Below are 25,269 nucleotides of genomic sequence, written 5' to 3'. Positions count from 1 at the left end.
GTAGCTTGTCTTTCAATTTCTTCTCTTCATATCTGTGCAAAGAGGTTTATCTTTGTTTTTATAAAAGAAAGGCTAACTTCAATAATAGTTTATTAGGCAACCAGTTACATAATCTTATTACTTTTATTTTATTTGTGGTTGAAAAACTGCATTGTGCAACATCAAAAAGAGGATTGTAGATACCTAGCATTATGCCTTTGATCTAAACCTTAGTGAAAGGGCTTATGCTTTAGGTTGAAATTATACTGAAATAGTGTTTGTGTGTGTGTGTGTGTGTGTGTGTGTGTGTGTGTGTGTGTGTGTGTGTGTGAGAGAGAGAGAGAGAGAGAGAGAGAGAGAGAGAATGTTGCAAAACACTGTTTTATGAATATTCAGCATTTCATTCTTAATGTAGTAGTTTTCCTTCTCTTCCTCAAACTATGAAAACAATAAAATAAAAAAAGTATTACTTTGAGCATTATCTGGTATTCCTTTGAAAATGGTGACCTTCAAGCCATAAACTTTCTGGATATAAAAGGCCAAGGCTGTGATGCCTTATTTTTTCTAAATAACTACCCTATATCATCATCACAATGACATCTTTTCTTGTAGAACTAAACAAAGATAGCAGTCCAATTCAGTTAATCACCATTGATAAGAATAATCCTGGCCTATATATGCCATTTTGTGTGTGTGCAGGTGATAGATAAAAAAAAAAATACAATAGCTAAAGATTTCTCACATTATGGTATTTTGGGGGATTTCTGCCTGGGATCAAAAATTAAAATGGAATATAAATCATTCAGAAGCAAAAGCTTTCTGATGGCTGCTTTTTCAGATTCCCTAACAGCTTGGTCTAGTTTTCATTCATGTCTTGGAAATTATAAGCACTCCTTTAATTGAATTATTCTGCAGCTGGAATCATCTGGTTTGTGTACGTACTTGTACTTTTGGAATAATTAGTAACATCTGCATTGACATGATTTAAGTTGAAGACCTTAATACTGTAGTACTATAAAAAAAACCTTGTTCTCTGATATATTGATACAAAGAATAGCATATTAAATGGTGCTAGTAATGATATTTTAGAAGCCAACTAAAATAATGAGCTTTAAAAAAAGGCGACATGGGTACTTATTTCTGTCCTTTCTGTGAACTTCCACAGAGCAGGATTTTTACTAGTTATGGCAGCTTTCCCCAATTTAATTCTTCCCAGATGTGCTGGGACTACAACTCCCAGAATTCTCAGTCAGTGAGAAAGGCACTATATGAATGGAAGAGTTAAACTTTAAAAAAACATATCTGATACTGGAAAAAAGTGATTTCCTTAAAAACATAGAAACTGATTTATATACTTACATTTATCTAGTTCAGTGCTGTTTACTCTGAGTTTGTTTCCTAACCATGCCATAAACATTCCCCAATAAATGTTTTATATCATATGTCCTATGATTTTGTTATAAACCCAGCCTGTAGATAATGCAACCGGAAGTTATATTTAGCTGTCCAGTTAGGATGTAGCATGCTCCTTTTTATCCCCAACATAGATTTTGCTGTAAACCCAATTTAGAATAAATATGGTCATGGATTGGCATTTATCTAACCTTTGGCAACTGGGTTGCTATTTTGGATTATTGTAGGTATCAAAACATACACAGGTTCCTTATACAGGTAGTTCTTAACTTATGTCTGGTTCAGTGGTGGGTTTTAAAATATTTTAGAACCTCTTCTGTGGGTGTGGCCTGCTTTGTGGGAGTGGCTTGCTGGCCATGTGACCAGGTAGGAGTGGCTTGCCAGCCATGTGAATGGGTGGGCATGGCCAGCTTGTAAAATGTGGTGAAACTCACTTAACAACGCTCTTGCTTAGCAACCAAAATGTTGGCTCAGAAACTCTGGCATTTGAAGCACGCAAGTCTTAAAGCTGTCAAGTTACAAGACCCTTGCACTCCTAACCCTTTAGAAAAAAAACCCAAGGGTGTTCAAACGTGACAGCTTTAAGACTTGTGGACTTCAACTCCCAGAATTCCTCCTCTCGCTCTTCATCTTGATGATGTGCGGATGGGTGGGGGGGAGGGAGCTGGAACCGGTTCTAAACGGCACTGAAGATTTGTGGAACCTCAAGAGGTTAGAACTGGCAGAAACCCAACCATGGTCTGGTTGATTATGATGGACTTACCTTGGGGCTATTAAGATCTAGATCCAAAGTTCGGAAAGTTGAATTTCCCATGGTTATATGACTGCACTTTGAGCACGCAGCATCCCAGATATATTTGCAGTTGTTTACAGCATCCTGCAGTCAGATGACCATATTTTATGATGGTTGTACTGAAAATTGGCACTTCCAAATTTTGGCAAAACTATGCCCATAGCAAACCATGGTGTTTGCTTAATGATCCCTGCAAAAAAGTTGTAAAATTGGGATGGTCAAATGACCAAACTATTTTACAACTGTTACAACTTATGCCCTTACTGGGCAGACTTTGTTATAGTCATATGTTGAGAAATACATACATACATACACACACACACACACACACACACACACACACACACACTAGTAGCCTTTGAAAATGAGCACTGAACCTGTTGCTTTTATGAATGAGCTAACCTATGCTGTATGACTTGAACCTGCCATCTATGTGTTACTGATGTCACCAATAAATACATAACTGGGTTTCTAACCCCCAAAATAGGTTTTATGTTTGTAGCTTGCACTGTTTTTACTACTTTGGGGAGATGAGCAGAATTGCCTGTCCTTTGTTTCTGCCATTTGCTGTTGCTGACAACAACAGTTATTCAGAACAGAACTCACTAGTTATCAGTTGTTTGTTTTCATTTCTCTCTATGCTTCTTGCCAGGTTGCAGGCATAGAGATGGGCATGGGATAAAGCAGGAGGCAGCTCTGTAGGAGAGAGAGAGAATTTCCAGTGTGTCTTGCAATCCCTTCTCTGCCCCTGTGATCTGTGAGATGAGGGTTTCTGAAATGGTCAGACACTCAAGATCTGACAGGTGACTAACCTATTCAAAACATTCACCTATGCTTGCCTAACTGTGCTTTACCAGCCCTGTTAAAGAGAGTGATAGGTGTTTATTTTTCCTACCTGCAGTTGATACTTGGTAGAATCCGCTTGTTGCTTTCCTTAACTTGTCCCACATTAAACATTTTAATGGCCTCCTTAATGAGGCTGTCTAGGGCTCATCCATTGGGATTGCATAATTTATTATCATATACATCTGCCAAATCAAAAACCAGAGGATTGAAAAGCACAGTTCTTTGGCTGTGCCCTCTGACTGGCAATACACTTCACAGCAGAATTTTGGTTTCATCAGTTGCAGTCTATCTTTTCCGGTAAATCTGAAAACGTCAGGTGTTAAACCTGGGAAATTTCATGAAAATCATCTACTTTATCACCATATTGACTTTTTAACTGTTGAATCACATAAGTTACTTATATTTAGCTGGTACTCTTGAATCTTTCTCGTATGTACTCCTGCTAAGCCAGGTCTCTCCAATGTTGTGATAATGCAGATGATTTTTCTTATTTGGACACAAAATCATTGACTGTCATCCTGTTGAATTTGCCTGCTGTTTAAGCCTGTTGAAGTCATACAGTATTAAACTAAGATAAGGTATTAAAGTGCTAGCTAATATAACTAGTTTGGTTTCATTAAAATTTAATAAGCATTGCTTTGATTACATCCTCTAAAGCAAGGGTGTCAAACTTGATTTCATTGAGGGCCGCATCAGGGTTGTGTTTGACCTCGAGGGGGCTGGGGTGGGCGTGGCCAGGGTGGGCATGGCCAGCTTGATGTCACTCATGTTGGGAGACACCTGTGATGGCCAGAGCACTCTGCCAGCAAAAACAGGCTCCGGAGCTCCATTTGTGGCTGCAACGGCCTCCTGAAGTCCCCTGCCAGGAAAATGGATCTCAGGAGGATCACCTGCAGCCTTTCCAACCATAGCCATCCACTATGTTTCAAATCCTCTCGTTGTCTGCTGCAAATGTTGATAAGCAATCAAACGCATACAATAGTTACCATTCTCCAAGCCTAGGCATATGTTCTGCTAAGGTAATTGGTAAAGAATTGAGATTTAAGGCAGATATTAAAGATACTGTGAGGTCAGTTCTTTTGCTTTCCTGGCAGAACTATGGAATAGAATACAAAAATTAGTAGTACCTGAATGGATTCAATCTTTGGTTAGTTACAATAGTTTTGAAACAAATTAAAGTGTATTGGTGCATTCTTCCTTCAGCAAAATCATACATAATAAATGAAGCTATATGCCTCAAGAAAATATAACATGCTCTTTTGCATGATTACATTTCATCTCTTGAGTTAAGATTTTTTTTTAAAAAATTCCCAACTAATATTCTTCCTCTGTCTCTGTCGCCAGCCCCAAAATCTTTGTGTCATTTTGAGAGCTATCAACATGCTTACATCAGTTGATCAAAACTGTTTCATAAATACTATAAGAATAGTTGTTAAAATAATCTTGCTGCTTATCTTTTAACAGATAAATGATGCAATAGGCCATATTTTTTCAGTCTCTAAAGAACTAATTTTGATGCTGCTTGGTGACACTTTCCATAATCAGAGGATTAAATTAATTTGGATTTTGAACAAAATGATTAATTCATGGAATAGAGACCCAAGAAAGACTGTTTCCACCCATGAGAGGTATCTTTGAAAAGGATATGAACAGGGATATTTTAATTTGCAATGTGCAAGTAGTTGGACTTAAATATTTTAAATGAATATATTATTTTAACTTTTTTATTATCATATATCATTTTATTCTTAACTAAGTAGATTTTTACAATTATACAGTTCTACAAATCTCTGAATCATTTTCTTATCCAAGAAAAATTATACGAACTGTTCCAATAGAATGGTGAAGGTAAATTGTTTGAGAGATTCGTGTTGTGGCATCATTGATTGACCTATGATTAGAAAAGTAATTAATTGTATATGTTAACTTGATTGGAGTTCACTAGATTCCCAAACACTTGTTTGACCAGATGTTCTGACTTGAGAATAAAATAGAATTGTTTTATATCTCTCTTTGATTTTTCTCTAAATCACTTTCTCCAAGATCATAGTCCAGTGATGGCGAACCTATGGCACACGTGCCACAGGTAGAACACAGAGGCCTCTCTAATGGCATGCGAGCCGTCACCCCAGCTGAGCTCCACCTCGCATGTACCTCCTGCCGGCCAGTTGATTTTCGGGTCTCTGCAGCAAGTGCTGTTGAATCAAAATACAGTTAAAACACTATACAAGCCATCGAGAATATAACCATATACGTCCAACAGGAACAAGAAGTGCCTCACAGGAGCAGATAGAGATAAATCCTAGAGAGGCAGGAAATGCATCACTGAACAATGGAGATGAATGCTAGAGAGGAATAAAGCTGCATACAAGGCGGACATAACACATGTAACAGTGTAGGCATGCAGGTGGGGACAGAGTGAGGCATCCCATTTTTGGTCCCAGGAGGCTTCAGGGAGGCCTGCTAGGCCCAAAACAGGGTGCGGGGGATCATGCACACATGTGCGGGGTGGGGTGGGGAGTAGTGAAGGTTGCATGCACATGTGCAGGTGGCGGGGAGCACAGTAGGGTGTTGCACACCCATGGTATTATGGGTGTGGGCACATGCACACATGCTGTCGTGCGCGCACATGCACTTTCAGCACCTGAGGACAACAAGGTTAGCCATCACTGTTATAGGCTATAGGTGCCAGAGACAGAGGTTTATTTTAATCCCCAGATTCCTTTGAAGCTGTTCATTTTAAGTAACATAGCGTATTTTTCAGAGTATAAGATGCACCTTTTTTCCTCTAAAAAAAGGCTGAAAATCTGGGTGCGTCTTATGCACTGAATACAACATTTTTTGCCTCCTGAAGCCCTGTCCCCTTCATCAAAATGGCCATGCATAGCCTTATGGAGGCTTTCTGACAACTGGGGACTGGGGAAGGCAGAAATGAGCAAAAAACGGCCATCTTTTGCCCCCCCCCCCAGCCTCCAGCAGCACTCTATAAGCCTTCATAAGGCTATGCATGCAATTCTTTTGACCAAAAAATGGCCCATTTTTGTGAAAAATGGGCTGTTTTTGCTCGTTTTTGCTCGTTTTTGCTCGTTTTTGCCCCCCCCCTTGCAGGAGCATTCTGCAAGCTCCCCAAAGGCTATTCATGCCTAAAAAAAAACCGGCCTGTTTTTGCGAAAAACGGGCCATTTTGGGGAGGTTTGCAGAGTGCAACACCCCCCCCCTTTTCGGAAAGCTGTTTAGTTAGAGTGGTTGATGAGAATTACATTGATCAAGTGCTGTCCCAGCAGGAACAAAGTTTTAGGTGCTACAGGTTGTCAGCTATTTCCTTCTCCAGCACATGGATAAATACACCTGGAAACATCTTCCTGCCTGCCTGCCTACCTACCTACCTACCTACCTGCCTACCTACCTACTCTCTCTCTCCCTACCTACCTACTGTATTTCTCTCTCTCTCTCCCCTCTATCTACATATATACCTATCAACTTACCTACTCTCTCTCCCTCCCTCCCTCCCTATCTACTGTATTTCTCTCTCTCTCTCCCTCTACCTATCTACCTATCTACACACTCTCCCTCCCTCCCTACTGTATTTCTCTTTCTCTATTTCTCTCTCTCTCTCTATCCTTTTATCTACTTACCTACCTAAATACTCTCTCTCTCTCCCTATCTACCTACTCTATTTCTCTCTCTTTCTCTCCCTCTCTATCCCTCTATCTACCTACTTTTTTAAAAAAATGCCTCTTCAAAACTTGGCTACATCTTATACTCCGGTGCGTCTTATACTCCGAAAAATATGGTAGCTTATTAATATATATATATTTAAAGTTTTCACTAGTTCCTATCCCTGCTCTTTAGTAATTTCCACTAAATTAAAAGCACCTAATCTGTGCTTTCACAATAGAATTTTCTAGCAAAGGATTTAGTCATAGCTACCTAATGAAGCTCACTTATCTTTCCTTTGGATTATGGGTTTCTTAGAAAGTCAAAGAATTTAAAGGCTTCATAAGTTGGCAAAGGCATTCTTTCTTGGGCCACTTGAAATGTGTACTTTAAAAAAAATCAGAGAAATGGATCACATGTATTCATGAGAGCTTCATTCAATCTATAAAAAAAAATCAGAGAAATGGATCATATGTATCCATGAGAGCTTCATTCAATCTATAAATTGCCTTGTGCATTGGTCATCTGAAACATGTGTAACCAAATTGTCAGTTTAAGCACGGTACTAACATGTATGTCCATTTAAAAGAGAACTGCAGAACTCTGTATACAGAAAATGAAAGATGGCATATACCACTAAAACTCTTCAGTTTGTCAGCAAGGGGAGAAAGGATGCATTGTTGAAATTTTGAATTAAATTTCCTCAAATAGATTAATTTACAGCATGTGTCTAAATCTAGAACCCATGACTCGGCTGGAACTGAAATTTAACCAATTTTCTAAAATAATTTTTATAATACAAAATATCCTAAAACATTATGATCAACTCCTGATGTTTGATTGTGATAAACAGTTCACCATGGGCTACTTTCAAGACAGATGCATCTCTGTAAATCTCCCTGAATTTTAAGGAATTTTTCCAGTGGAGGCAGTACATTAGAAATTCTGACATTGTTGAAAACATTGAGGAATATGGTAATTCAAATATCTCTGAAATGATGACTGAACAAGACATGGGTTGCCTAGAAACTTCTTGACATTTTAGAAGGTGAGGACTAAAAAGCTGGGGAATCATTTGAGTTAAAACTGGAGCGGAATATTCTTTGTAAATACTAGCATTTTTGTTAGCTCTGCTGGCTCTCTCATTCTTCAGTGCATCACCTGCAGGAAGTTAGGAATGTTTACATTTTTCTGAAATTGGTTGGATTAAATACTTAACGGTGCATTTCTATACTTGTCTCAGCAAACAAAAATCCCTGTTAAATTTAATTAGATATACTCCATTGGACTGAGCCCTAGCTTAAACCGAGCTTGATTTTAACTGGATTTTTAAAAATGATGTCCTAAATGTGCATTAGGTTGTTCAAAGTTGTGGTGCCTCCCAGGTGAGTTTTTAAATTTTTTTTAGAAAATTAAATTGGCCAGGGCCAAAATCAAAGAGCCTGGGATCATATAAGCCCCTTATTTATTTCTGCATATCTCACATTTATTATTTTTCGTAAATAGCTCAATAATCCTGCTGGGATGCCCCCAAAACCATCCACCGACTCCCATCAAAGTTTACCCAAGTTCCAGCGGTAACAACTAGGTCTTTATGGCCTTCTAGGGATCCTGTTGAATCAATTGGGGGAAGACGTTCCACAGGATGAGGCGACCGCAGAAAAAGTGTTTCAGGAAGGGACCTGGCACATGTACCAATTAAGAATAGAATAGAATAACAGAGTTGGAAGGGAGATCTTCTAGTCCAACCCCCAGCTTAGGCAGGAAACCCTACACCACTTCAGACAAATGGTTATCCAACATCTTCTTAAAAACTTCCAGTGTCGGAGCTTTCACAACTTCTGGAGGCAAGTTGTTCCATTCTAGAGATTGAATGAAGTTTCTTGGATGAGAAACGAAATGTCTTCAAAGAAAAACCAGATAGTCCAGTTGCCTCTTGAAACAACCATGACCTGCATAACTGAGAATCTCTATAGCAGTGACGTGCAGTCAGGGGAGGCAGGGTAGGTACAGCCTCACCACTGTCAATCATGAAAAGGAAAAAAAAATGTAAACAGGAAAAGGCGAGTGCTGAGGTTAGGCTAGCTAGCTGCTGCCACACCGTGAATAACTGCCTGTTTAAAAAAGCCTCTAAAAAGCGTCCTCTACTATGAGGCCGGAGAACTGCATGCCTCATCTAGTCTGATTTTTTAGGCGCTCGAGCAGAGTTAAGCGAGGGTTAAAAGCCTAAAAAACCCCGAGATAGTTGAGGCACGCAGTTCTCCTGCCTCATAGTAGAGGACGCATTTTTAGAGGCTTCAACTCTGTCATTCTGTTTAAAGCTGCAGCATCGCGCTCACTCTTCTTCCACTCTTTCTCCGTTTCTGATGCCCCCCACCCCACGCTCCCTCTTTTCCTTCAAATTTCCTTTTTTTTCTTTTTTCTTTAATAAATGCAATGCTCAGGCATTCTCTCCTCTCCCCCGACACGCCACTGACTAAAGCACTTTCTTTCGCCCGCCTGTGCTTGCGGCAGAGCTCAGGCGGGCTACCACGAGCTCAGGCGGGCAAAAGAAAGTGCTTTAGTCAGTGGGGTGTCAGGGGAGAGGACTGCCTCACCAGCCATAAACCTCACCTCACGTCACTGCTCTATAGACATTAAGAGATTGAATGTAAATTTAAAACAAATTTAGAAGATTCCCCTTGCTCCTAAATTATAGCTGGTTAAGGTTTTGATTTTTTTTAAAAATTATAGAATACAAGGCCAAATTCCAGATTATGAATGACTAATGTGCTCCTTAACCCTGGATGTTGTTCTAAGTACCGTAGATTTTTTTGCCCTTGTAGTTATAACTTTGAATACGGACAACTTGGAAGTATTTTTCAGCAAATTGCATTGCAGTTTTGTTTGGCAAGTGTCCTGATTACCACAGCCTTTTTTTTTCTATTGTTGCTTGTGTCCCAACTTCATGAAAGTTCATTACTTGGCTTTTCCATTATGTAATTTAGAATATTCATTCACGCATTTAAATCCTTACAGAATGAGTAACTTTGCATGTGTCTTTCTTTAGAGCGAATAAGGTGTAACTATAATTTCTTTTGCTTTTTCACATAACCTGCCCTTGTATTTTTAATATTGAATTTAGGATATTAGATCTGGGTTGCAAATATATGGTAAAAAATATAGGGCTAGTTTGAGAAATAGTGCAGCCTTATACATAAAAATATTGGAATCTGGAGTAAGTCATGGAATGTCTGTGTGCAATATCATGCAATGCCATTAATTATTCCAAATAGCAAAAATTTTCAAGGGCCAAAAATGATCTTTTATTAGAAAAGGCCAGACTGCAGGAAATATGAATTCTCAGGGTTATAATATAGCTATTTATACCTCTTAAAATAGCCCTTGAAGGGAATTCTTCCCATCAGTTATGTTTATATTTTCCTAATGGCTTATACTGTATCTTGTTCTCCCAATGTACCTTTTCTACAGGGCTGGCTTTTGCTATTCTATCATCAGTGCATCCGGTGTTTGGTTTATATGGATCATTCTTTCCTGCTATTATTTATGCCATATTTGGAATGGGTCGTCATGTTGCCCCAGGTAAGTCCTAGTGGTTCAGTTTGAAAAACTTAGCAATCTTACCTCTTTCTTTCCTTTTGATATCTTAGTATGTAATGAAGACCAACAAGCACAGATCAGTTAGGTTTGTTGCACTATTCTGTATTTCATTTATTCTGAAACAATGACAGTCTTCAACTTCATAATTAAAGACATTGACTTCTTAGCATGTGAAGCAGGCTTATTTCATGGAAGAGGAAACCATCTGGTCTTAGTTGCAGAAAACAATGGATCTGGGTATGGGGTCATGTCTCCCATAATTTGATATGGGTTGAACATGATGGAGGAAGATAAAGAATTGTGTCTTTCTGATATTGGGGACCGTGTCTCTTCACTTAAAATGCCGAACTGTATGGAACCTCCCACAAAGCCAAACCCTCGGGCTGAAAAGCTCAACTACATGCACATTCTCTCTGGTTATTATTATGCTTTCTGAGAAGCAGTTGTGTTCTTTTGAGTAATTGTGTGGCTCTTTGCAAATAGCCTGTGTGCCAAAAGTGCATTCAGCATTACATTTAACAGCCCTGTGGGAGCCATGTGGTCTGCTAGGATAGCAACACCCCATCCAAAGTACATAGAATTTGCATCGGAATGTATCCAAAGCATTTCGTTAAAGGTCTCTTGCCACTCACTGGCAAGCTGGATTTGAATTTTGTGGCGAGTTCTTTGGAAGTGATGATAATGTTGAGTCAGCAGAATATGTTATATGTTCATATTTATATATGAATATATATATGTTTTTAACTGCTATGTTTTCTTAAGTATCTATTGGTTCATTAAGGATGTGCTTATTGTAAAAGTCTCAGATATATCGGAGATGAATAGCCCAAGGCCTCAGGGCTATACAGGGGCTTCAAAATCCTTGACTTTACTTCTCAAGATCTTTAAGAATTACCAAATTGTAATTGTCTGACTAGAGGAAGGAAGGAAGGAAGGAAGGAAGGAAGGAAGGAAGGAAGGAAGGAAGGAAGGAAGGACCATGTTAATGATATTTGATTTTAAATGAAGCAAATATAAATTAAATCTTTCTATGACTTTTTTTTCTATAGGTACCAACTTTCATAATTTTCAGTTAACATACTTGTTGGTCGTGCTATAAAAAATGTGCAGTTAATAGCTCCACCCATTACGAAGGGACCATATAAGAAGACATTCTTTCATCCATGATTGATGGATGCAAATTTAGTCTATAGAAAAGGGAAAGGTGTGTTTTGCAGGCTAAACTATTTGTCCACCTTGGTCTGAACTGTGTGCCTGAACCCTCTAAAAACTGAGATAGAAGTCTTTTCTGTTGCATGCTGTTTCTTTTATACACACAATCAGCAACTGATTTCTCATGCAAAGAATCAGCTTCTACCTATGGCATTCTAAACTATTTCTTTTGTCCTTATTTTATGCTAATATTTATGCAGTCTAGACCACTGCTGGACATCCAACTATCCCTGAAATTTTTTTTAAAAAAAATTCAGATAAGCTTCAGCAGAAAGATTGCATATATATGCAGTCATACGACTCATGTACATACAAAAAAAACAGTGAACAGTTTGTTGCCTAGAATTTGTATAACGTACAATGGAGTTCTCAATATGGAAATGAATGTCTATGGCAAGAGAACATGTATAAAGGTGATGTTTGCAGAAAGCAAAATGATGATGATGTTATCCATTCAGTCTTGTCTGACTCTTGGCGATTCTCTGAGTCAGGTCTCTTCACATCTTCTGATCTTGGCCCTACTTCTATGCTCTGGCTGGCGTCAGCTCTGAGGGAGGAAAGAAAAATATGCCGGAAAGACATAGGATATGTGGATATAGCTATGGTGTACTGACAATAATTAGAATTCAGTCAATCAGTTAATAAATCAATATCACCAGATCTTACAACTTTCGGAAGTTCAAAATGGTTATAAAACATAACATGCTCAAAGAATTCAAGTGAGAATTAGCATTAGTTGGACATAGTCTGGAATCATATAGCTATGGTTTATTTAACCATGATTTTGTTAAATGTGCTATAAATGAGAAAAATCAAACATCATCATAATAAGACATATTTAAATGCAGAGGTTGGGTTCACACAACATGTCATCTCCAAACCAAGCAAACTGAATCATGGCTTAGCTGTAAAGATATTTCTTTCTTCCTAAGCAACTTAAAGTCATCTTATAGGAATTAAACAGATGAAAAATTCTTTCTTCTTTTGCAGGAACCTTTGCTCTGACCTCCTTGATTTCTGCAAATGCTGTTGAGCGTCTTGTTCCTCCCATAAGCAATTTCACTTCAGACAATACATCTGAAGTATTGGGCTTATCTGAGTTTGAGATGCAGAGGATTGGAGTTGCTGCAGCAGTTTCACTACTAGGAGGACTGATTCAAGTAAGATTTTCAGAAAGCTGAATTTTATAAATAGAAAACTAGTTCTTGTACTAAAGTAGCAAAAGCACTTAGACTTATATACCACTTTACAGTACTTTGCAGCCCTCTCTAAGCAGTTTTACAGAGTCAGCATACTGCTCCCAACATACTGGGTCCTCATTTTACCAACCTCAGAAGGATGGAAAGCTGAATCAACTTTGAGCCAATGAGAATTGAACTGCTGAACTGCTGGCAGCAGTTAGCAGAAGTAACCTGCAGTACTGCATTCTAACCCCTGCACCACCACAGTTTCCATGAGAAACAGGCCACATAATTTGGGATTATATACCACATATTATATTGAAACATTATTTAATCATGACTTGTAATTTAAATTTAAATTGATTTCTTTCATTTAACGCAATAAATATAAATATGGCACACAAATCACAGTACTTAGGCTTTCACAACACACTGATCTAAAATTGAACAAAGTCTGCTTGGTGGGAGTACAGTAGATAATCTGTGCATTCCAGAGGCTAATAAATTATATACTCTGCCATTCTTAGGGAAGATAGCCAACGATGAGGTATGATGGAAGCTGTAATTCTCAATATCCTAAATGCCTCTGCTCTGTATACTTTTAAGCCAATTCTCTGGCTTAGCATGATTTATAACCCACCAATGGGGCAACTGTGTTTGAGAAGAAGTGCTGTATCAGCAATGTTAATTTGGATGACTTTTGTACACGAAATGAATGGAAAAGCCATCTTCTCTTTCACCTTGCATAGTAAACATTAGTGTAGTGTATGACTGCATGTTCCACACTTACCATGCACAATTTCATAAAAAAAGGTTAATCATCTCAATAATTCTAGTGACTTTGCTTATATCATTTATAAATAAGCTCAAATAATCAGTTGCATGTATGCTCTTATATCTGGAAATGATAATTATGCTTCTTCCATTTTCCTGGTACAGATTCAGTCTTTAAAAAATGTGAATATGTGAAAGATGAAGAATGATTTGTGTTGCTGAATGTTATGTGTGCATGGATCATATCCATAATGAACTATTAGAGTATTCCAGTTTTGCAATGAAAACTATTTTTATCAAAATCTTATAATAAGTGAGTCTCAGAAGCTTCTATTTATATGCTTTCTTTTGGGTCAATTAGAGGCTTTGCAAATTATACAACGTCCAGCTCAAATCATCGATTGAATTATGAAATATTTAGAATTGATTGGAAAAGAAGTGTATTTGTGTAGGCGCATCTACATTGGTTTCAGAGGCACTCAGTTTTTCTAATATGAGATTCAACTGAATCACCTTTGAATATAATATCTGAATGAAATGTTATTGTAATAGAAGTTGAAAATATATTAGCAGTTGAACTAGCTATCTTTTTTGTTTTCTACACTAGGTCCGGGTATGTTTAAAAGACTTATCATTACTTGCTGATAAATATTATCAGAAAGAAAACATATTTTATTCTCACAAAAACTAATCAGCATTTTTTGTTCTAATCTTTGTTTATCCAATGGAGAAATGCTTTTGAATTGACCTACACTGGGTACGGAATTATGGAAATCTTTATTTCTTTTTTTATTCAATCTTCTCTCAGCATTTTGGTCTTTTTCTTTTTACCTTACTCTCTCTTTTTTCATCATCTACAGCACATCTTCCCAGAGATCTCCAAACGGTGATAAGCACACCATAGTTTTAAACACAGCAAAAGACAATTGTTAAACACATGTGATTGAAGAGGGATCATATTCACTAATCCCCGCTGATATTTGTTTTGGACATCATTTTCATGGTTAACCTTGTTATGCGAACCCGATCAACTGCGGCTTATATCACAAATCATGTTTTAACTTCTCATAGCCCAGATAGCGCAATGCACAAATGGTAAATGATGTTTTTGTTCTAAAGGAAGGCCAAAAGCCAAACTTGTCGAGATGTTCTGAATAGCTGCATTCATGCTCCGCTGAGAGTTTTTCTTTTAAAAAAGTATCAAATAATTCAAAGTCAGTATGGCAAGGATCTGGAACAAATCCAAGCTGCTAAAGCTCTTGACTTCCCAAAATATGATCTTCATATTTTAACTATGAACAGATAGATGTGTGTGTGTGTGTGTGTGTTTGTGTAAATGTATATTGCATGCTAATAAATTAATAAAATATTATCTTATGGAAGATGTTTAATAAAATTCATATAAGCTTTCCATCCGCCCTTGAATTCTGTTTAATGGGCCTTGATTTAGTAGACTTTGGGCCTAAGGGGCCATCTCAAAAATGGCTCCTTAATCCAAGCTCAGGAATAGATTGAAAATGTTTTTTTTTTAAAAAAAACAACCTCTGCTTTAATGAACTCACTATCAAATTAGGATTGGAGGTTTCTAACACACATTTTAGGATTCTGTATTTTGGCTCTAATTATTGCCTTACCGAAGTCTGTGTGATTCTTCTTTCCTTGATGATACCCTTGGTGCAGGGCTTGATAAAAGTACTTACATCACAAGGCTGTTGTCGAGGAAAATGAGTGGAAGTTATCAGGGGTGGGTTCCTACTGGCATTGCTAATGGTTTGCTTCACTTTCGCACACAGTTCAGATTGTTCTGTGCAAGCATGAAGAATATGAAACCTGCTAAAAAACATGCTGGCAACGGCAGGGCAACTTCTCTTCTATCCCTCCAGTTGTGATATCTAGAAATCTAACCTTTTACATTTCAAATGGGTTAGTCTGAATTTTATAAATTGAATACAGTCAGTTCTTAACTTACAACCAATGGTGGGATTCAATTTTTTTTACTACCGGTTCTGTGGGCGTGGCTTGGTGGGCATGGGGTAGCTTGGTGGGCGTGGCAGGGCAAGGATACTGTAAACCTCCATTCCCTCCCCACTCCAGGGGAAGGTTACTGCAAAATCTCCATTCCCTTCCAATCAGCTGGGACTCGGGAGGCAGAGAATAGATGAGGGCAGAGCCAGTCAGAGGTGGTATTTACTGGTTCTCTGAACTACGCAAAATTTCCATTACCAGTTCTCCAGAACTGGTCAGAACCTGCTGAATACCACCTCTGCTTACAACCATTCGTTTAGTGACCTTTCAAAGTTACAAAAAAGTAATTTATGGCAAGTTTTTACACTTCGGACAATTGCAGCATCCCCACAATCACATTATCCTGTTATCCTTATCTATCAGATTATTTATGACAGTTGTACTGTCCTGTGTCATATGAACACCATTTGTAACCTTTCCAGCTGGATTCTGACAAGCACAATTAATGGAGGAATCCAGATTCAATTAACAACCACATGATTCACTTAACAGCTCCAATGATTCATTTAACGACTGTGGCAAAAAAGATCATAAAATGGGGCACAGCTCATTTAACAATGGTCTTGCTTAGCAACAGAAACCTTGGGGCCATTGTGGTTGTAAATTGAGGATTACCTATATAGTAACTTTTAAGGGTAATGTGCTACATACATACATACATACATACATACATACATACATACATACATACATACATACATATTGTGTAAACACAAGAGAGATAGCATTTAATAAATGTATGGAAGTTAAAATGGGTTGAAAGGCTATTCATGGGTGCAATGAGTAATGAACTAACTTCTTTTTTTTTAATTAAAATTTTTTAATTTTTAATTTAAAACAAATACAACATCTTTCTTTACATGCTATAGAAAGTATATCAGTTGGTTACAAATAGACTTTCGTGCATCTCTTTCACAGTCAACAAACATAATTCATGTTAACTCGAGCATTTTAACTCAAATATTCATACATATCACCATCATCATATATCCATTTTCATTTGACTATAATTATTATTTAATAATAATAATAATAATAATAATAATAATAATAATAATAATAATAATAATAATAATAATAATAATAATAATTTTTGTTTCTTAAACAATACATGCCCACACCAGTGGGAAAAGAAAAAATCAAAAGAGAAACCCCCCAAAAAACTAACTTCTACTTGACTGGCTCATGGAACTTTCTCACCTCCTTTTTGTTTTTTTTTTAAAAAAATGCCAGTTAGCGTTTCTCATTTCTACATTAGAATCAGTAACTGCGTCTGAAGGCAATCTCTATTATATTTCTGGTTTCTCAGGTAGCAATGTTTATGCTACATTTGGGCAGTGCTACCTTCTTGCTAACAGAGCCAGTGATAAGTGCAATGACAACTGGGGCAGCTACGCATGTTGTGACTTCGCAAGTGAAGTATCTCCTGGGAATGAAAATGCCATATATCTCAGGGCCTCTGGGATTCTTTTACGTGAGTATATATTGATAAATGTTTGCTGTGCTGTTTTGTCTTTATTTGCATGCTTATTGAAGTTGCAGGATAAACTCTAAATACTATTGTGACCTTTTGGATCAGGCCTGACTCTGTTATCTCTAATTGAAGTCAATTCTGGATGCAGTTCTAGTTTTGCTATCTGATGCTATCTGGAACTTGCCATGAGTTCTGAAGCCCAGGTATAGGAAAAAAAGTGATTTCTTTTTTGTAATCATAGAATAGGAGATAATTTTAGGTATAATTGCTGTAAAAGAAAATTGAAAGCAACTTATTTTTATTTCTTTTCATTCTCTAAGAGACATACAGGTGGTTAAGAAATATGAAATATAAATAAATAAAATTCTTATACTTTTGGCTTTCTATTTTTTTCTTTCTTTACTTTATGTTTGTTCCTATTAGTTTTTATCTTTGTCTCAAAAGACTTACTAAAAATTATATATATAAAAAAACAAAAATATGAGCTCATTAGCCTGGCAAGTATCTTCCAGAAAGATACCATGATCCTTTCCCACTTACATGGGAAAGGATCATGTCACATCCATTTTTCAAAGTAGCTTTTTCCAGCTGTACTTGGCTATGCAGAATGTTGAGATATGCAATATTAAAAATAAAGTATACAACTTCCAAACCAGCTTTTTCAAGACAAGGCATGGCAGGATTCCACTTGACAGCTGAAATGCTGCGTAGCACATTTTCTAAAAATAAGAACAAGCTAAATAATATATAAATAATTCTTTAAAAATGAATGTTCATATTTAGGACCTGATTTCTTATTTTTCTTAGGAACAAGTTTCTGAATTAGATGATTCAAGACTTAGATTTAAATTATGTTTGTAAAGCAATTTCATTGTAAATCAGTGTTGCGTTTGGCTGCCAAATGTTGGAGAAAAGTACTTTTTAGCAATTTAATGGGGGCTTTCTGCCTGTAAAATTGGATTTGTTAGTATAGGTTCCAATCTTCTGAATAAATCTGTTTGCTTTGATAGCTGTACCCATTTAGAACTTCAACCTTAATTGCTTTTCTTTGCAGTTATACTTTTTGGCATACTAACTCTATGATGTCATTTGTATGTCTTAGTATACACTATTCAATTATGTGGCTGAATTATAAAATTGTTGGATCTCTAATGTGCATCTCTGTTGGGGGGGGGTTACTCTGCCAATTCAGTCTTGCCATGTTCATCAGCCACAGATTTATCCTTTGTCTGTTCAGAAAATCTATTTGGGCATTACCATTCCAAAAATAAACTTTGATTTGAGGTCCTGAGATGAATTTGCTTTTCTTTGGATGAATATCACATGTCTGCATTAGTCTTGAAAATGTTATCTATGCAACAGGTGATTCTTTTTGTGTTGCTGTGACGATCTGTTGAATTGATTATGATTTAATTAAATGTCAACAAGGAACAAAAAATAACCTTGCTGTCCTTTGGTCTCACCAAGTGTTGTCCTCAAGTGTCTTATTGCATTTTTGTTGAAAAGTCCAAAATTCTCCGCAACAACTTGCATGGGTTGACAAAGAGATTTTATCCCTCTATAATTCAGTTCTGGAAAACTAGAAATGACAGTCTCAGTTTCTTTGTGTTGTTGGACAAGAGCAATAGCTAATAAGAAGAGTAAGCAATTAAGCTTGATGGTAGAGTTCACAGCAACCTAAAACCCACCAAATTACCTTTTTATTTCTAGAGATTATCTTCAGTGGAATTATCATTAGGATTCTATCTAGGTTCATTTTGCAGCCATTTGTCTGGAATGATATAGTGTCTTCTGCTTGAACAGTAGGTTGGACTAGAAGTCTTCCAAGGTCCCTTCCAGCTCCGTTATTCTGTTTTGCTCTGAATTCCCATGGAGCTTTTGTCTTTGCTTAGATCCTATTTGTGTGTATGTTGAAGGTGAGCCTTAGAGCTTGATATTACTGCGTTTCTTAAACTAGGCATTCTTATTTCTCTGCCATTAATAGCAGATTCTTCTGTTGCTAGTTGGCTATTAGCCCTGCTATTCTATGTCATAATTATTGATGTTTTTAAAATTAATATTAATTTTGGAAACTGTTTCAAGCATAGTTGATTCAACTTACCATGTCAGTTATCTACCATATATCTTTCACCTATTAAATAGTATTTATTTGTGTTCATCTAAACTTCTATAGGCATATAAAGCAAATATCAAGGATTCATACTATATTCCAGAAGATTAAGGAGCCCCCTGGAAATTACAGGAAAGATAAAACATTTAGCAGAAGTTAAGCTCCTCTCTTTTCTCTAATAAAGATTTGAACTGAATATGCACCTCTTCAGAAAACAAAAGAAACTCTACTGTTTGTGGAGGGCATTGCTGGATCCAATTTGTCTCAGTATCAGTACCTTCTCCATACCTGAATGTATCTTTAAATATTGCTTATTTATAAGGTATGATCTTTCTTTCCATTTAGATTTATGCCTACATTTTTGAAAACATCAGATCCATTCAGCTGGAAACTGTGCTATTGTCTATATCTAGTATTGCCATACTAGTTCTTGTTAAAGAGCTAAATGAAAAATTTAAGAAGAAAATTAAAATAGTGCTTCCTATTGATTTGGTTCTGGTAAGTATGACTTCTTAGGTACTGTATTGATAATTTGCTACAGTTCCTGATGCTTTCTGCTTATTTCATGAAACAAATATGTATAGATTTATCATTGTAATGATGTTGTAATAAATTTGCTGTGAATCAGTTCAAGTCTATTCTCAGCCATGGCAACTGCCAGAACGACCGACACGCATACATGCACATGGACATATATGAAGGTACTCGACAGGGCAGGAAGAAAGACGGAGGGAATGCTATGCTATATATCATTTCTAAAAGGAAAGGCATGATTTAAAAAAATATCTAACAAATACACAAACAAGCTACAATTTTATTTTATAATATAATAAATCATGTTGCTGGATAGTTAAAAATTTAAATTCCCAGGAAGCACCGTAAGTAAAGAATTCTAGAAATCTTGACCATTAAAAAATATTTTCCTTCTGCCTGTAATAATCAAATAAAATGATGTTGATAAGCAGCATGTTTCAAAGTCCACTGCCACAAGATTTGTATATTGTTTCTCATAAAACTTCTGAGAAAAATATTACATTCTTATGAAAGAAAAAGGTAATAAAGATTTAATCCATACTGTTTGTGCCCATTAATGTCAGTCAGGCAATGTTCTGATATATAAGCTAAGGTAATTAATTTGAAGAATGCCCCAATTTGTTTCTCTTAAAAATGTCAGATGAGCTAGCTACATTGATACTTTTTCTTTAAATCAATATATATTGTGGTTCCAAAGTAAAGATGTATAAATTTATTGCCAAATCACCATCTTCAGGCAGGCTAGTCTAGGGCTGCCCAGGCAGAGATTTTACCATATCCTTCCCCTGGATTTTTACATATTTAGAAAGGATGACTGTACTATGACTATATGACTTTTACCTTTTCGAAGGTCCCACAACCACCTGGACTCCAGAATGTGTCTCTGGAAGGCTAGAGATTCTCTTCAGTAATATGAGTATCAGTGACGTGCGGTGAAGCTTATGGCTGGTGAGGCACGGTGCTGGGCTGGCTGCAGGCCGGGCAGCAGGCGGGTGGCGGCAGCAGCAGCGGCGTGAATGTCGGCCTCAGCAGCGGTGGGGCACTTTGCATCGCGGGAGCTGCCAAGTGCCTTTGCTGCAGACCCGGGCCAGCCCAGCACCATACCCGGGTCTGCAGCAAAGGCGCTTGGCTGCCCCCGCAATGCAAAGTGCTCCACCGCCGCTGAGGCTGACATTCACGCCGCTGCCGCCGCCCACTCGCAGCATCAGCAGCGGCGTGAATGTCAGCTTCAGTGGCGGTGGGGCACTTTGCATCACGGGAGCCGCCAAGCGCCTTTGCTGCAGACCCGGGTCTTGGCGGCTCCCGCGATGCAAAGTGCCCCGCCGGACAATTATTTGGAATGCATTCTAACATCTTATCATTTTCCATAGCCATAGCTGTATGAATACTTTGAGAATCATTCTCTACAAATATTAATTTAAACTAAAATAAATATTGATATATAAAAAATCTTGTAAAACAAATATTTCAATACAAATTTAAATGTATATTAAATGTTAGCTAGTTAAAGATATTGCAGGTTAATGGGGAAATAAGAGACCTCTAAGTCTTCTGATGGTTCTGCTCCCACGATGCGAAGTGGAGAGTTGAACTTGCTCACACAGGCACGTTTTACAAGCACGGCTCCTGCTGCTAGATTGCGCAGTCGCTCAAGTGCAAGGCATGATTTGCTGCTCCCAGATCAGGAGGCGGGAGAATCAGTGCCTCCTTTGCATACGAAATTTTTCGCTTTTTAACCCTTGCTTAACTTTTAAAAGGCGAAAAATTCCTTATGCAAAGGAGGCCCCTAGTTCTCTTGCCTCCTCCTATAGTTAACACTAAGCAGACTCCAAACCACTGTGACTTGAAGTCTGGTAGCAACTACCTTGGCTTTAATTATTTTTAAAAAATTCTTTAAAATTCTTTCCTTTTCCTGAGGAGACTGGTGAAGCCCCGCCTCCCCTGCCTCTAGTGACTGCATGTCCCTGTATGAGTTATAGGTTCCCCTCACACATATTAGTCATTCCTGACTCTAGGGCGCGATGCTCATCTCCGTTTCAAAGCCGAAGAGCCAGCACTGCCCAAAGATGTCTCCATGGTCGTGGCTGGCATGACTAAATGCCAAAGGCGCATGGAACACTGTTACCTTCACACCAAAGGTGGTTCCTACTTTTCTACTTGCATTTTACATGTTTTCAAACTGCTAGGCAGAAGCTGGGACAAGTAATGGGAGCTCACTCCGTTAAGTGGCTCAATGGCTAAGACACTGAGCTTGTTAATCAGAAAGGTCGGCAGTTCAGTGGTTTGAATGAGTTATGTAAAATGCTGATGAATATGGAGGGAACACCTTTGGAATTCTGAAACATATTAAGACATGTTACTGAAGGAAGTATGGCTACAAGGCTCCCATTGTTTTTTACGAGAAACCATATGGCCTTTGGATCAAAGAACATTCCTTTATGTCTCCCTGAACCCATAACCTGAGTTGATCATTATGGTATTCAACAAGTGATCCCATCTCATAGTTGGCTGTATAGTTGGTCTTAATCCATATTTCAAAGAAAGTAGAAAAACAGTTATGCTACTTCTTGTACTTTTAAAAAATATATATAACCTTGTTTCAAATCACTTAATCTTTATTGTTGTTTGACAATAGGTAATTGCTACCTCTTTCATCTGCTATTCTGCTGACATGGAGCGCAGTTTTGGCCTGGAAGTTGTGGGACATATTCCAAAAGGGTAATGAGTCTTCTATAAATAGTGTTTATATACATGTATCCGCATATGGAAATATAGTTATTTCTTACCCAGATTTTATACAGTAGGTTTAAGTTGTTAATGTGAACTAAGCAACAAAACAATTGAAGAATTAAAATAAAAGTGCACAGTTTGTATTAATACAAATGATAACATCTCAGGAGAAGAAATGAAATCAGAATCTGGTACCTAATAATTTTGTTTTTAATAACATATCACTGTTGGCAAATGTTTTCTGCATCTTTTTGAGTGTACTTTCTGTAATTCATACAGAGAGTTTTCAAAGGGATAAATCAAATGCTTTTAAATTTATACATTCAATAATAAAATAATCTGTCCTTTGTTTTTCACTTATAGACTATTCTCTTTCTGGTCACAGATGGGGCTTAATCTTGGGTTGAGAAATTTGACATTAGATCTACTTCTTGTGCCTCTCTGCTTCTTTTACAGTAATTTATTTCAGTGGTGGGAAATTTGAAGGCTATGGAATGTTCTCTGCCCCCACACATACCCAGTACCTGAAATGCATTGAAATAAGCTCAGGAGTCGCTATAAATATATTTCCTTTCATTGCATCTTGTGGGGGCAGGAATGTTTTTTGAAAGAAGAAAAATATAACCAGACAAGGGATTGGATTTATCAGAACATTTTGTTTTCCCAGCACCCACATTTAGGTTTTATTAAATGACACTTTGACAAAGAATAAGATAAGAATACAATTTTTATTAAAACTTGTGCGCAGCATTTGAAAGAGACGAGTTAAAGCTTTGGCTTCTTAAAAACCTTGTGTCCTTTGCGTGGCTTGCTTGGTCACTTTATTTAAAATTACATTCTCTGTGTATATACAGGTAGTCCTTGAGTTACAAACATTCATTTAGTGACTGTTTGACGTTACAATGGCACTGAAAAAAGTAACATGACTGTTTTTCAAACGTACAACGATGCGATCACCTTTTGCGACCTTCTGACCAGCAAAGTCAATGGGGAAGCCAGATTCACTTAACAGCTGTGTTACTAATTTAACAACGTGGTTCACTTAACAACTGTGGCAAATAAAGATGGTAAAATGGGGCAGTTGAGCCCAAAATTTATGTTGTGAAGTGAGACATTTGTTAAGTGAGTTTTGCCCCATTTTATGAGCTTTCTTGCCACAATTGTTAAGTGAATCTAATGCAGTTGCTAAGTTAGTAATACGATTATTAACTGAATTTGGTTTCCCCATTGACTTTGCTTGTCAGAAGGTTGCAAAATGTGATGACATGATCCTGAGACACAGCCATTGTAAAGATGAGTCAGTTACCACGTGTCTGGATTTTGATCATGTGACCATGGGGATGCTTCAACGGTCATAAATGTGAAAAACAGTATGTCACCTTTTTCATTGCCTTTGTAATTTCGATTTTCGAAAGAACTGTTGTAGGTGAAAGATTATCGTACTAATTGCATACTTCGTTCACACAGAATTACTATGGAGACACCAATGAAACAGAGCAAAACTAATCAATCAACAAAAAAACAAGCTGCAAGATACACCAGTTAAATTATTCTAACATTAGAAAAAACATGGTGGCATTTGACTTTGAGACTTGCATACAGTTATCAACAAATTAAACTGTTGACTGAGTTCAAATTTAAACTGCATAATCCAGATCATGATCTTTAGCCATGCTAATGTTTTAACAGTTTTAAAGAGTACAGAACTGAGCAGATAACTGATAAATAGATTCAGTTTTGAGAATTGGACATGATTGAACAGAAGAAAAAAATGCAGTACCTGTAATGCATGGTGCTTTGCAGGTTCTAATGATATTTGTAATACTAGAATAATGTACAGTACATCTGATTAATCTGGGATATCCATTTAATATTCACAACAGTTTTGCCACATTCTTTAGTGGGACATTTTCTGCCACCTAAAAGTGTCCTTACTTTTGCAGGATACCAGCACCAAGATCTCCACCTTTGAAGATCCTCCCTGAAGTAGTGACAGAGGCTTTTGGAGTTGCATTAGTCGGTTATGTGGCATCTCTAGCTCTGGCCCATGACTCTGCACAAAGATTTCATTACTCTGTGGATGATAACCAGGTTAAAAAAGATAGTAGCCTTAAAATTTGCCTTCAGGATACATTTTTTTGGAGACGATGGTATAAGACAGGGGTGTCAAACTTATTTCATTGAGGGCCGCATCAGGATGGTGTTTGACCTCGGGAGGCTGGGTTGGGAATGGCCAGGGTGGGCATGGCCAGCCTGACATCAGTCGTGTTGGGGATGGCTATGGTGGGCCAAGCGCTATGTCAATGAAATCGGGCTCCCAAACTGCAGCCCTCTGCCAGTGAAAATGGAACTCCCCCCGAGCTCCACTTTCATTGGCAGAGGGCTGTAGGAGGCCATTGTGGCCGAAAATGGAGCCTGGGATCTAAGCAACCCGGAGGCTGGATCCGGCCTATGGGCCTTAACTTTGACACCCTGGTATAAGAGATGGGAAGGCAAGTTGATTTCAGTTGAGGATATTTGATTGCACTTTGACCTAGCCCCTTCTTTATTTTTTTGAAACAACTTTTTCAGGAGTTCTTGGCTCATGGCCTCAGCAATGTGATCCCTTCATTTTTCTTTTGCATACCAAGTGCAGCAGCCATGGGACGAACCGTACTTCTGTACAACACTGGAGCAAAAACACAGGTATTCCTACTGCCATGATAAATGGGTAGGGACAGTGGCCTATATACAATGATCATTCAACTCAGAGAGAAGTATTAGCTTTTAATACATCATCTTTAAAAATCCTGCAAATCATAGTGTAATTAAGAACCAAATCAGCATGACAAAGAAACTTTAAAATTTATAGTACATTCATTTGGCATTTAGAGCAGAGTCACATTTATGAAAAGGGTATATAGCTATAAAAAATAGAAATTCCTTTCCTTTCCTTACTTCT

At 37.6% G+C, this 25,269-nt stretch overlaps 1 protein-coding gene across 2 annotated transcripts in view; it reads left to right on the top strand.

Moving 5' to 3' along the window:
- Positions 1 to 25,269, top strand: part of SLC26A7 (solute carrier family 26 member 7) — a 52,216-nt gene that overhangs the window by 821 nt on the left and 26,126 nt on the right. For both annotated transcript variants that reach the window (XM_087706870.1, XM_087706869.1), the window contains exons 2-8: positions 10,160 to 10,270; positions 12,491 to 12,660; positions 16,790 to 16,954; positions 19,410 to 19,562; positions 22,234 to 22,316; positions 24,272 to 24,419; positions 24,900 to 25,013. In XM_087706870.1, the coding sequence (XP_087562996.1) occupies positions 10,160 to 10,270; positions 12,491 to 12,660; positions 16,790 to 16,954; positions 19,410 to 19,562; positions 22,234 to 22,316; positions 24,272 to 24,419; positions 24,900 to 25,013 (944 nt within the window). The remainder of the gene's footprint in view (positions 1 to 10,159; positions 10,271 to 12,490; positions 12,661 to 16,789; positions 16,955 to 19,409; positions 19,563 to 22,233; positions 22,317 to 24,271; positions 24,420 to 24,899; positions 25,014 to 25,269) is intronic.

This window comes from Thamnophis sirtalis, unplaced genomic scaffold, assembly GCF_051295495.1.
Source record: "Thamnophis sirtalis isolate CommonGarterSnake01/CBP01778 unplaced genomic scaffold, rThaSir2_p1.2 scaffold_2, whole genome shotgun sequence".
Lineage (NCBI taxonomy): Eukaryota > Metazoa > Chordata > Lepidosauria > Squamata > Natricidae > Thamnophis > Thamnophis sirtalis.
The sequence above is the reverse complement of the archived record's forward strand: the minus strand, read 5'-3'. Positions and strand labels throughout refer to the sequence as shown.